Below are 11,873 nucleotides of genomic sequence, written 5' to 3' on the forward strand. Positions count from 1 at the left end.
GGGTTAGTGTAGGTTAGTGAGGTTGTTATGGGTTAGTGTAGGTTAGTGGGGTTGTTATGGGTTAGTGTAGGTTAGTGGGGTTGTCATGGGTTAGTGTAGGTTAGTGGGGTTGTTATGGGTTAGTGTAGGTTAGTGGGGTTGTCATGGGTTAGTGTAGGTTAGTGGGGTGGTCATGGGTTAGTGTAGGTTAGTGGGGTGGTCATGGGTTAGTGTAGGTTAGTGGGGTTGTTATGGGTTAGTGTAGGTTAGTGGGGTTGTTATGGGTTAGTGTAGGTTAGTGGGGTTGTTATGGGTTAGTGGAGGTTAGTGGGGTTGTTATGGGTTAGTGGAGGTTAGTGGGGTTGTTATGGGTTAGTGTAGGTTAGTGGGGTTGTTATGGGTTAGTGTAGGTTAGTGGGGTTGTTATGGGTTAGTGTAGGTTAGTGGGGTTGTCATGGGTTAGTGTAGGTTAGTGGGGTTGTTATGGGTTAGTGTAGGTTAGTGGGGTTGTCATGGGTTAGTGTAGGTTAGTGGGGTTGTTATGGGTTAGTGTAGGTTAGTGGGGTTGTCATGGGTTAGTGTAGGTTACTGGTGGAAGGCTTGATGTTGATGTGGTCCAGTTAGGACCGGGATAACTGGAGGCAAAGATGGAAGGCCCGTCTATGGACGACCTGATGATGATGATGATGATGAGTTATACATGTTGATGTGGTCCAGTCTTAACGTGAGGTATGCTGGGAGTCTGCAGCAGTGGTGGAGTCCGTGGCAGTGTGGGTCAGGGGTCAGGGATCCGGGTCATGTGCAGGCAGGGCACCCTGTGTCGGACCTATTGACCAACATGTTCAACTCGTTGGCCCTGGCTTGACTCCCTGCCGGAGTGTATGTATGAAATGTAACCGGGTCCTGATACAGCTCTAGGCTGGGGTGTGTGTGTGTGTCCAGCCGACATGGTCGGTCATCGCGAGGTGCACGCCTCATCCTTGTCAAGAAAGATGGTAGCACTAACTTGTTGTCCTTCAGGTGCCCACTACAGTATTCTATACCAAGTCCCAAACACGCTGTACTGTGTTAAATAACTCACACTTGTTAATCTACTTTAAGCTCACTTTGAATTTCCCTTCACTTGCAGTGGGCCGTTATCAAGAGGATGTAATGGGAAGAGCTTGCAGCCTAGACCAGCTGTTTCTCACACACACCAAGCTCATCTGGATAGACTCACCTGGCACATCGGACTCAGCTGAGTCCATCCGCTTCACGACCGATCTGCAGATGGGACAGACGCAGTAGGACTCACTGCAGAATGCTTTTGCACTGGGGCGTGTTTGGACTGCTGACAAAGCTTGATAACTTGTTTTAATCAAGACTTTGTTTCGGGCCATTATCATTGTCCACTAACTTAAACCTATGTTTTAGTTTTTAGTTGATGCATTTGTTATTTAAAGTTAGCTGTTAGAATTAGGCATGTGATATGGCCATGGCTGTTTTCAGCGCAAGAACACTTCTTTTAAATCTAAAGTACACCGTCCACAGAGTCGGGACTATCGCCAGAGTCAGACTCGTACCCAACACCAGAACATGTCTCGTGAGACGAGGCCGGATTCTAACCCAGATTCCCAAAGTGGGACTGTTGTGCTGGGGCGCCGTCAGCTCCGCCCCCTGCCCCGCCCGTTGCCAAGAGGCCTCCCTCGCACCCCGCCCCCCGGACCGGAAATCCGTCGCTAAAATCCAGGTCCACAAACTCCTCTTCGTCCTCCGTCTCAGCCTCCGTGCCCTGGTGCTGCTCCTCAAATTCGGCCCCCTGCTCCTGCTCTACCCCCTGGCTCTCCTCTCCTCCGGCTGGACGTCTCGCTGGCTGACCGCTCTCCTCTGGGTGACCGAGACCTCCGGGCCGACCTTCATCAAGCTGGGTCAGTGGGCGAGCACGCGCAGGGACGTCTTCTCCCGGGACTTCTGCGACCGCTTCTCCAGGCTGCACGTGCGCGTTCGGCCGCACTCCTGGGCGCACACCGAGCGCTGCCTGGGCGGGGCGTTCGGCCGGGGCTGGAGGAGGCTGTTCGTGTTCGAGGGCCGGGAGCCGGCGGGGTCCGGGTGCGTGGCGCAGGTGTACCGCGGCTGGGCCCGCGTGGACGCCGTGGAAGATCCGGCGTTTCAGACCCTGGTGGAGGAGAAGGAGATGGAGAAGGAGGACCTGATGGAGGCCTGGGAGATCCCCGGGCTGGCGGGGGCGCTGGGGGCGCTGTGGAAGCTGGGGAGGAGGAAGGAGAAGGAGGAAGACGACGGACCGGAGGACCGTTATGGAGAGAGTGTGCCCGAGGAGCGTCTCATACCCGTGGCTGTTAAGGTGAGCGATTAGGGCTGGGTATCGATTTGAATTTCAAGAATCGATTCGATTCCGATGTCCGATTCCATAATTGATTTTCACGATTCAATTCGATTAGATTCAATATCGATTCGGTTAGTGTTAATAAAACTTGTTTTTTTTAGCTGGAACCTTACTTACATGACTGCCAAGTTATGCAACACATCAATACTAGGGCTGGGTATCGATACTGATTTCCAAAAATGAATGAATGAATGAATCATTGAATGAATTAATGAACTATTCATTCCTTTATTTATTTATTTGTTAAATAAAAGATCGATTTTGGGATTCATGAATCTATTCTGAATCATTTGATTTGATTGGATTCAGAATCGATATTTTTTTTTTTTTAACCCAGCCTTATGAGCGATGGGATTCGTTTCACTAGAGACCGTTCACTGGTACGCGTCGGTGAAAACGCCTGAGGGATTGGGTGCATTTGTTTTGTCTCCATCTTCATCCAGGTGCTCCACCCAGGGATCAAGAGGCAGGTAGAGATCGACCTGCTCCTAATGCGAGCGGGCAGCTGGCTCATCAACTGTCTGCCTGGACTCAAATGGCTCAGTCTGCCGGAGATCGTGGAGGAGTTTGAGAAGCTCATGACCAAACAGGTCGGACCGTTTGATTTTTTCTTAAACTTAAGTAACACTGGTACTACAGGTTCCATGGATTATATTTTTACCGTCTCAATGAACGATCCCATCATTTCTCCTTTTAGATCGACCTTCGGTTTGAGGCCAGGAACATCGAGAGGTTCCGCGAGAACTTCAGAGACGTGGATTTCATCAAGTTCCCGACACCCCTACGACCGTTCGTCACCAGGAACGTCTTGGTGGAAACCTTCGAGGTGAGCAGACGCCGGCCGCGCCACCTCGATATGAGCAGACGCCGGCCGCGCCACCTTATGAATGAAAATCTAGCTTGGTTTAAGTTAGAGAATCAAAGAACACGCGAGTGGGAGGTCAATCTGTTTATCCAACCAAGACGATAGTTTTATTCTGGTGTTACGATTTGCAAAAATGATTCTAAACAGGAAGTAATTCAAGCTCAGAATGAATGAATGAAACAGTGTTCGTCATCTTATAGTCTCGGTAGAGGAAGTGACGTCAGTCAGGACGAATGGTACAGGGAAGTGATGTCATACAGGACAAATGGTAGTGGTCTTATGACAACGAACTGTAAAAGAAGTTCACACAAGTTGTAAAATAATAAACTTAAGGAAGAACAGTCAGGTAGGAAAACAGAAAAGAACAAATTGTGTGGGTAACACATTGGTGAGACTGAAATTTCATGAACAACCTCAATATGAGCAGCCAGACTAACAATAACAACACATCGATCGTGATGTTCAGTGTTAATGTTCAGTAAGTCACCTATTTTTGGCTTTTGGCTCTTTTGTCCCTCCAGGAAAGTGAGCCCATCTCCAACTACCTCAGCCCAGAGATCCCCCAGGAGGTGAAGCAGAGAATCGCTAGGATGGGAGTGGACACCATACTCAAGATGGTGAGGTTCAGCACGGTTACCGTCCTACGCGACCGCACCCTTATTCCCAACGGTGGCACGTCGAAACGCGGTCGCGCCTTAAATCCGTGCGGGACGTGTCTTGTAATACGGGTGCGGTTGTTTTGTGCGTTCAGGTGTTCGTGGACAACTTCGTTCACGGTGACCTCCATCCGGGGAACATCCTGGTCCAGCACGGCGAGGCCGGGGGGGGCGGAGCCGGGGACGGGGCCGGGGGCAGGGCCGCCCTGACCGACCTCTGGGACACGGTGGTGGTGAGCGTCCGGCCCAGCCCGCCCCCTCTGCAGCTGGTTCTCCTGGACGCCGGGATCGTGGCCCAGCTGAGCGACGTCGACCTGCGCAACTTCCGCGCCGTGTTCACCGCTGTGGTGCTGAAGCAGGTGAGCGTCGCCGACATGCTAACCCACACACACGCTAACCTGACACACGCTTACCCGACACACGCTTACCTGACACACGCTAACCCGACACAAGCTAACCCGACACATGCTAACCCGACAATACGCTAATCCGACAATACGCTAACCCGACACACGCTCACCCGACACACGCTAACCCGACACATGCTTACCCAACACACGCTAACCTGACACGCTAACCCGACACACGCTAACCCGACACATGCTTACCCAACACACGCTAACCTGACACGCTAACCCGACACACGCTAACCCGACACACGCTAACCCGACACACGCTTACCCAACACACGCTAACCTGACACGCTAACCCGACACATGCTTACCCAACACACGCTAACCTGACACGCTAACCCGACACACGCTAACACGTCACACGCTAACCTGACACACGCTAACCCGACACACGCTAACCCGACACACACTAACCCGACACACGCTAACCCGACACACGCTAACCCCACACTTCATACAGTATCCATGTGTTCGGAGAGGGGCGGATACAACAATTTCAGCATTTAAGACTAAATGGTAAATGGACTGCACTTATATAGCGCTTTTCCACCTTAGCGGCACTCAAAGCGCTTTACAATGGCCTCTCATTCACCCATTCACACACCGATGGCGGTAGCTGCCATGCAAGGTGCTAACCTGCTGATTGGGATTAATTATGGGTTAGGTGTCTTGCTCAAGGACACTTCGACATGTGGACAGTCGGAGCTGGGATTCAAACCACTGACCCTTCGATCACTGAACAACCCGCTCTACCAACTGAGCTACAGCCGCCCCTACTACTGTATCCATGTCGGGGACTAGGGATGGAATATAGCCCTGTGCTAAATCCGGCTTTTTTATTTACACATTGTCGTGTATAGATGTTTTTAATGCATCCATTTCATGTATCTGTGTCCATCAAAATGCATTGTCCCGTCAAAATAAAGGAATAAAGTATTTTCCACTCTGCCGCGTCTGCAGGGCGAGCGTGTGGCAGAGCTCCTGCTGAACCACGCCCGCGCCAACGAGTGCCAGGATGTTCCGCTCTTCAAGAGGGAGATGGCGGAGCTGGTGGACCACGCCCTCAGCAACACTCTGTCTCTCGGGAAGGTACAGCGCCACGCCGCCGGGCCGCTGTGTCACCTGCAGGGATGCACCGATTGAAAAATTCTGGGCCGATGCCGATGTTTAAAATAACAATCCGGCCGATGCCGATGTTTATTTCTTTTTTATTCCCCCTTTTGTGCCAGTGAAACAAACAAATGAAGTGTTGTTACATTTGCATAATAGGTACCTTTATCTAGGTGTGAACTATTTCTGGCATCATATTTTAAGATTAGGCTCTACATTTTTGTGCAAAGCACAACAACCTATCCACAGTGTAGCTGGAATGGAACTTTCTGCATTTCGCAAAAAAAAAAAGCTGTAATTGTTGCGACATAACATCGGCCACTACCATCGGTGAATGTCATTTTATTTGCCGATGGCAGTCAACAAGGCCAACGTAAGCCAATGCATCGGTGCGTCCCTAGTCACGTGCTCACCAGAACACGCCGGTCCTCCTCTTGACCGGCTAGAACCATGGAGCCAGGGTTAGGGTTAGGGTTAACCCTAACCCCAAACACGACACACCGTGATCTCTCCTGTTTGTTTTCAGATTCAAGTGGCCGAGCTGCTGTCGCGGGTTTTTGGACTGCTCATCCATCACAAGGTAAACAAGAGACCCACACTAACACTGGACAAGGTCACTTTAAAGAGAGGGAAGCCTGGTGTTTCATCAACTCGTCGCACAGTATAGTCACCTAAAAATGTTAGGTTATTTTTCTCTATGTATTTTGATATTTTTCATACCTTCTACATTTGGAGGATTTAAAAAAAAAATAAAAAAAAATGTAACCTTTATTTAACCAGGTAAGTCAGTTGAGAACAAAGTCTCATTTACAATGATTTCCTAATCATGTTAAGGTATTTTTCTCTCCATATTTTGATGTTTCTCATGGCTTCTACAGCGTTCTGTGAGGAAGTCCTAACCCTGTTGTTGTTGACCTGCTGCAGGTGAAGCTGGAGAGCAACTTTGCGTCCATCGTGTTCGCCATCATGGTCCTGGAGGGGCTGGGGAGATCTCTGGACCCCAACCTGGACATCCTGGAGCTGGCCAAGCCCCTGCTGCTCAAGAACTGTGCCTCGCTCATCTGACGCGCACACACACACACACACACACTCACTCAGACGTCATCATAATCCACAGGGAGCTTAGTTTTAGCGCCGTCACATTTGACTCCACTTAAGGATTGAGGATCAAGATCCTTGGAAGATCTGAGCAACGGCGACGTCAATCATACCTCATATTTCAAGTTATTGACTGAGAACCTTATCTTTTCCTTTGATGCTGTGAATCGTTGCCTGGTTAGAGTCCAGATACCTGAATCCCCTCACAACCCATCCTGAACCTCCATTCACCCTGAAGGGTTTTTAAGCCTGGCTCCATCTTCCTGGTCCGTTTGATGCAGGCCTGAGATGGTGAGGTATGAGCCCAGTGAACGTGTTAGTTTGAACTTTTTTCTCTCTGCTTTGACTTTCATGTACTAATAATGGGAAATTGCACATATATGTAAGCACATTAGAGCAGATAAAGATATTTTCATGATGTTATATACAGCCATGTCTCATCTATGATAATCATTTTCTATCCCATTATTATAGTGCTGAATGACTATTGTTCTCAGGATATTGGCAGTGGATGCCTGTCACTGCATCATTACATGATCATCTAACAGGACGAGGTTGTAGATAATGTTCACTAAAGGCATTCATCTTCCTTTTAGTGCACATCTAACTATAGAGGTAGGAATCTCTGTATCTGTATCACTATAATGTCCAGAACCAGCCGCTGTATGAGGTTGACATTCGGCAGGTGTGTTGCTCAGGACCCAAGTGCAGTGTTGTGAAGTAATTGGAACGGGCACTGCGCTAGTTAGGTTAATGCTGACAGCTCTGTTCATCATGTGATACGTTTTTAAAAATGTGATCCATTTAAAATAAAACAAATGCCTGTTAAATGTTGATAACACCCAATCAATGCTAATGAACAAGAATTGTAATCAAACTTAATGGGGAAAAAAAGTACATTTCAGAACCTTTTATCAAAGATCACATCAAGACAGAAGGGGAGGATCCATTAATTTACAATTTTATTAAATCTGTCAATGAAAAACACAGACGAGAGACGCGATTCTGTGGATGCCGGGAAGAACAGTCAGCATGGCTGAGAGAGTGAGATCTGGATCTTCTGGTGTGAAAAAACTCATCATAATTTACTCTTATTGCAAAAATGCTTGATCAATTTCATCACCAGCACGTGTCCAGACAGAGCAGCGCTGTTCAAGTGTGAGGGGAAGAGGTGACAACTGAGTAAAAAATAAGTCAATAATAATATTAATAATATAATAATAATTACAAAAGAAATAAAAACATCTCTTAACAGACAAACACAATCACCTCAATAAGACGAGATTCGGTCACTGTCACAACACCAGAGAAATGTTTATTTTTTTCTCTTTCTTTTTTTTGTACTTTAAATGAATTTAAATATTTTTTTAAAAATATCTCACCATTTTACTTATACTCATTTTTATTGCGAAAAAATAGGCAACTGGACTAATTGTGACGATGAGCGACGAGAGAGAGGAGTGGAACGTTGGAGCATTGGCACCGAGAGCTGCAGCGAGTGCAGTACCGTCGTCGGCCACAGTGTGGCGCAGTTCGACATCCCACCACCGACCTGTTTGTGTGGCCTGATCCTCAGGCCACTGGCCGCTAGCTCTAAAGGAATGACGCGTGTGTTTGTTCGGATCCGTAGTCGTTTTCTCCCCCGGCGAGGCGGCTCTCAGAGTTCTGTACAAAGGTAAATATCCCTGAACGACATCCACGAAGACAAGTGCATCCTCCATTTTGAAGCCACCCCTCCGGGAGAAGCTCTGGAATGGAGGGTTTCCTCTGCAGGGCGAGAGAGGGGGATAGGAGGAGGAATAATCAGATCTGGTAAACGTGCCTCGGGAAATCAGAAGGACTCTTCCATCTTTGTTTTGGGGGCGGGGGGTGGAAAAAGTTTGAGAAAGACGGGGTCAGGAATGTCAAGGGGGGCGGGAGGGGGGGGGGAGTGTCCTTTAGTCTTGACCGTTGGTCCTCACACGGGGGGGGGGGCATCGCTGAAGTAGTATGTGGCTCCTGCGTCTTTAAAAATGAAAAAGGCAAGAGAGAAAAACAAACAGGAAAGAAAAACCTAAACAATGAAATGCACAACTGCAACACCTGTCCATAGTTTCATTTCCGGGCCTCATCCATGGGCCTCATCCATGGGCCTCATCCACGGGCCCCATCCATGCTGCTCGACCGTTCTCACCACAGAGAACGTCTTTAAAGACAAAAACGGTCCGACTCTGACACAGTCTTATGTTTTTGTTCTTGGTCCCCCTCTGTCTGTCTGTGGCCGATCCAGCGCCCCCTGGTGGGCTGGCTGCCCTCTATGTCTCTGCAGTGGCCTGGGGTGGGGCATGCAGCTCAGTGTGTGTGTGTGTGTGTGTGTGTGTGTGTTGGGGGGGATGTAAACAGTTCAGTGGAGGGGGGGCCTGGAAAGAGAGGGAGGGGGGGGGGGCAGTAGGCTGGAGAAAGAGAGAGGAGTGGAGCTATTCCTAATCTGGAGATCACTCCTTCCTCGGGCCCAGTACACACACACACACACACACACACACACACACAAACACACACACAGGTTGTGTCTCAGCAGGTTTGGCGAGGCCACGGCAGATGGAATGCGCCCTGTCAGCATCATTCTGCTATTGTGAGAGAGAGAGCTCCTCGTTGACCCTCCTTGCTGTCTGCGTTGGCGGAGACCAGCGGCTAAGATGGTCAGGTCAGGGTCTTCCTACGGCCACCTCGGTCAGGGCCTGCTCATCGTGGTCAAGGTCACACCAGGGGTCGGTGACCTAGCGGACCCGGACGTGGGTCACGCGGACCCTGAACACACCTAGTGGCTCTTTCACAGTGTGGCCCCTGAATCTTAACACGTGTCCCCTACGGTGGCTGTGTGGACGGGTCACTCGTGGTCGGACCGCGGGGGTTATAAAGGGCCGGATGTCTCGAAGACGCTGCCTTGACCTGGGCGGGACTAAAATTCGCCCTATTCCCTCTGCAAACCTCGTGGGGGTCGTGCGTGTGTGTGTGTGTGTGTGCGTACATACGTGTTGGGGGCATGCATGACAATGACAGAGAGATTCCTATCATCTGAACAGCCCAATCCTTCCCTCGTCTCCTTTTCTCCTCCCTCTCTCTCTCTCTCTCTCTCTCGGAGGCGGAGGTGAGGGGGGGGTGGTGTTGCTACGAGCTGAGCCAGGGGTGGTTGAGGCAGTCCCCGGCCGACGCCCTCTTCTCCGGAACCATCTCCAGCATGGGGAGCAGGAAGTGGGTGAAGTGGCCGGCGTCCTCGGGCGCCCAGCCGTACTTCTCCACCAGCACGTCGAACAGGGACCAGGGCTTCAGCTTGGTGATGTGCCTCAGCTCGCCTGCAGGGGGAGACAGAGAGAGAGAGAGAGAGACGGAGAGTGAGAGAGGGAGAGTCGATGAGAGGAGAGAAAGAGAGAGAAATTCAGAAAGAGATGAGGGAAAAGGACAGGGAGAGAGCGATCGAGTGCAGGGAGAAGTTAGCGTAGATAGGGAGGGAGCGAATGAAGAAAGGAGAGGGAGAGAGAGAGAGAGAGAGAGGGAGAGAGAGGGGGAGAAAGGGAGAGAGAGAGAGAGAGGGGGAGAGAGAGAGAGGGGGAGAGAGAGAGAGAGAGAGAGAGAGATGGAAGCAACAGGAGTCAGAGCAGATCAAAGCAGAGATAAAAAAGCAGAAAGCCATGCAGCTCAGACCAGACCCTGGAGACAGAGGACAAGCAGGACATCACAGCCTCACGAGGACATCGAACAGAGAGACACGTGCCACTTACCGGGAGACGAGCGGAGACACGTTAACACTCGCGCCTGGACGAACCTCTGTCCGCCTGAGGTGACCTGAAGCTCTCTGACCAGTGAACGTGGGGTGTGTCTGTGCTAGGCTGGCACTAGTGTTCAGTGTCAAGTGTTCAGTGTCGAGTCGAGCGTGACTAGATTGTCGGCGCTGTGTGGCGGCGATTTGCGTTTCCTCATGCTGGCTCTCGTCACAACAGTTAGGATAGCCGGCATTTCGTGACCATCTCTGCATGACCGCTCAAAAGAGACATCTGATATGGAATGAACTGCCCACTGACGTCAGGACAGCAGAGACGCTGGCCATCTTTCGCCGCAGGCTCAAAACTCATCTCTTCAAGAAGTACTACAACAATCCTTCCTCCTAAGCACTTATTGTATTATATTATATTGCACTGTACTTTAGATTGCTATTCTTGCACTTTGCCTTCAGCACTAGATTATGCTCTTAGTCACTTGTTTTAGAAAGGAGATGCACTTGTGAGTTCTGGCAAGTAGCAGTACATTGGCTCAATTATTGTTAGTCGCTTTGGATAAAAGCGTCTGCTAAATGACTGTAATGTAATGTAATGTAATGAATCAAAGTTTGACGTGTGTGTGCTGCGCTAGTATTACTAGTATTACGGTAATCCTAGTGTTCCGGTGTCATGTCGGCCCGTTGTGCTAGCCAGGCTTTCTAGGCTAGCTAGCGACGACCACGTTACCTTTCTTGGAGAAGAACTCTCGGCTGTACTTCCCGGCTGCGACCACTTTGCGCGGGACCTTCCCCAGGAGCTCAGTGACAAGAGCGATGTGATCTGAGACCGCCCGGTGTTACACACACACACACACACGCACGCACGCGCACACACACACACCACCGCAAGAGAACAGGCACGGGACAGCATTACAGCATGCACACGCACGTACGCACACACACACGCGCCGGGAGGGACTGACGAACGCGGCGGCGCCTGGGCGTGGACACACGGACCGGCTGACGGAGGCGCGCCGGATACGGACCAGACTCGGACCGGACATGGACCGCTGGGTGGTAAACCTCCACAGCTAAACCCCTCCCCCCCATTTCCTGGTGCCGAAGTGCGACACTGCCGTGCGCTTCGTACTGTGTGTCCCCCCCCCCCCGCCCTAGTCTGTGACCCCCGACCCCCCTAGACCCCGTCTCAGCGTCCGTGTGTCTGTCCCCCGGGCCTCCGCGTGCGTCGGTCCCTTCCGGAACGTTCCCCCAGTGCTACCTCTTCGGTTGAAGAACTCCCGGGAATATTTTCCGGAGAGCGCAAAGTGCCTGGGAATACACCCCAGCAGCTCAATGATGTGGGCTATGTGGTCTACAGGGAGGGGGGAGGAGAAAGGGAGGAGGACAGGAGCACAAGGAAAGAGGAGGGAGGGAAGGGGAGAAGGAGGAGGAGAGGAAGGAGAGAGTCAAAGAGAGAAGTGAGTGTTAGCGGACCCCCACACCGCAGGGGGGCGAGGTGGAGCGTGGTTTTTTTTTTTGAACGCACACAGACGTCAAGAGACACGCGCAGGAAGCCGACTCCGGAAAGGTTGTCGAGCGCGGCCTGATTTCCTCGTAAATCAGTGTCTCGCAACCC

At 50.8% G+C, this 11,873-nt stretch overlaps 2 protein-coding genes across 2 annotated transcripts in view; one reads left to right on the plus strand and one right to left on the minus strand.

The window, feature by feature from the left end:
* The first annotated feature begins 1,140 nt into the window (after positions 1-1,140).
* On the plus strand, positions 1,141-6,614 carry adck2 (aarF domain containing kinase 2). The gene is made up of 8 exons (XM_084450761.1): positions 1,141-2,320; positions 2,806-2,952; positions 3,060-3,188; positions 3,749-3,844; positions 3,979-4,242; positions 5,257-5,385; positions 5,933-5,986; positions 6,331-6,614. Exons 1-8 carry the CDS (start codon positions 1,448-1,450, stop codon positions 6,469-6,471), a joined length of 1,833 nt encoding a protein of 610 aa, XP_084306887.1. The 5' UTR covers positions 1,141-1,447; the 3' UTR covers positions 6,472-6,614.
* A 3,037-nt stretch (positions 6,615-9,651) lies between these two features.
* srpk2 (SRSF protein kinase 2) overlaps positions 9,652-11,873 on the minus strand; it is a gene marked incomplete at both ends in the record, with an annotated part of 49,167 nt that continues 46,945 nt past the window's right edge. Inside the window, 3 exon segments of the mRNA XM_084451407.1 lie at positions 9,652-9,836; positions 10,986-11,078; positions 11,517-11,609. Of these exon segments, the coding sequence (XP_084307533.1) occupies positions 9,652-9,836; positions 10,986-11,078; positions 11,517-11,609 (371 nt within the window).

This window comes from Borostomias antarcticus (genome assembly GCF_949987555.1).
Source record: "Borostomias antarcticus genome assembly, chromosome: 16".
Taxonomy (NCBI): domain Eukaryota; kingdom Metazoa; phylum Chordata; class Actinopteri; order Stomiiformes; family Stomiidae; genus Borostomias; species Borostomias antarcticus.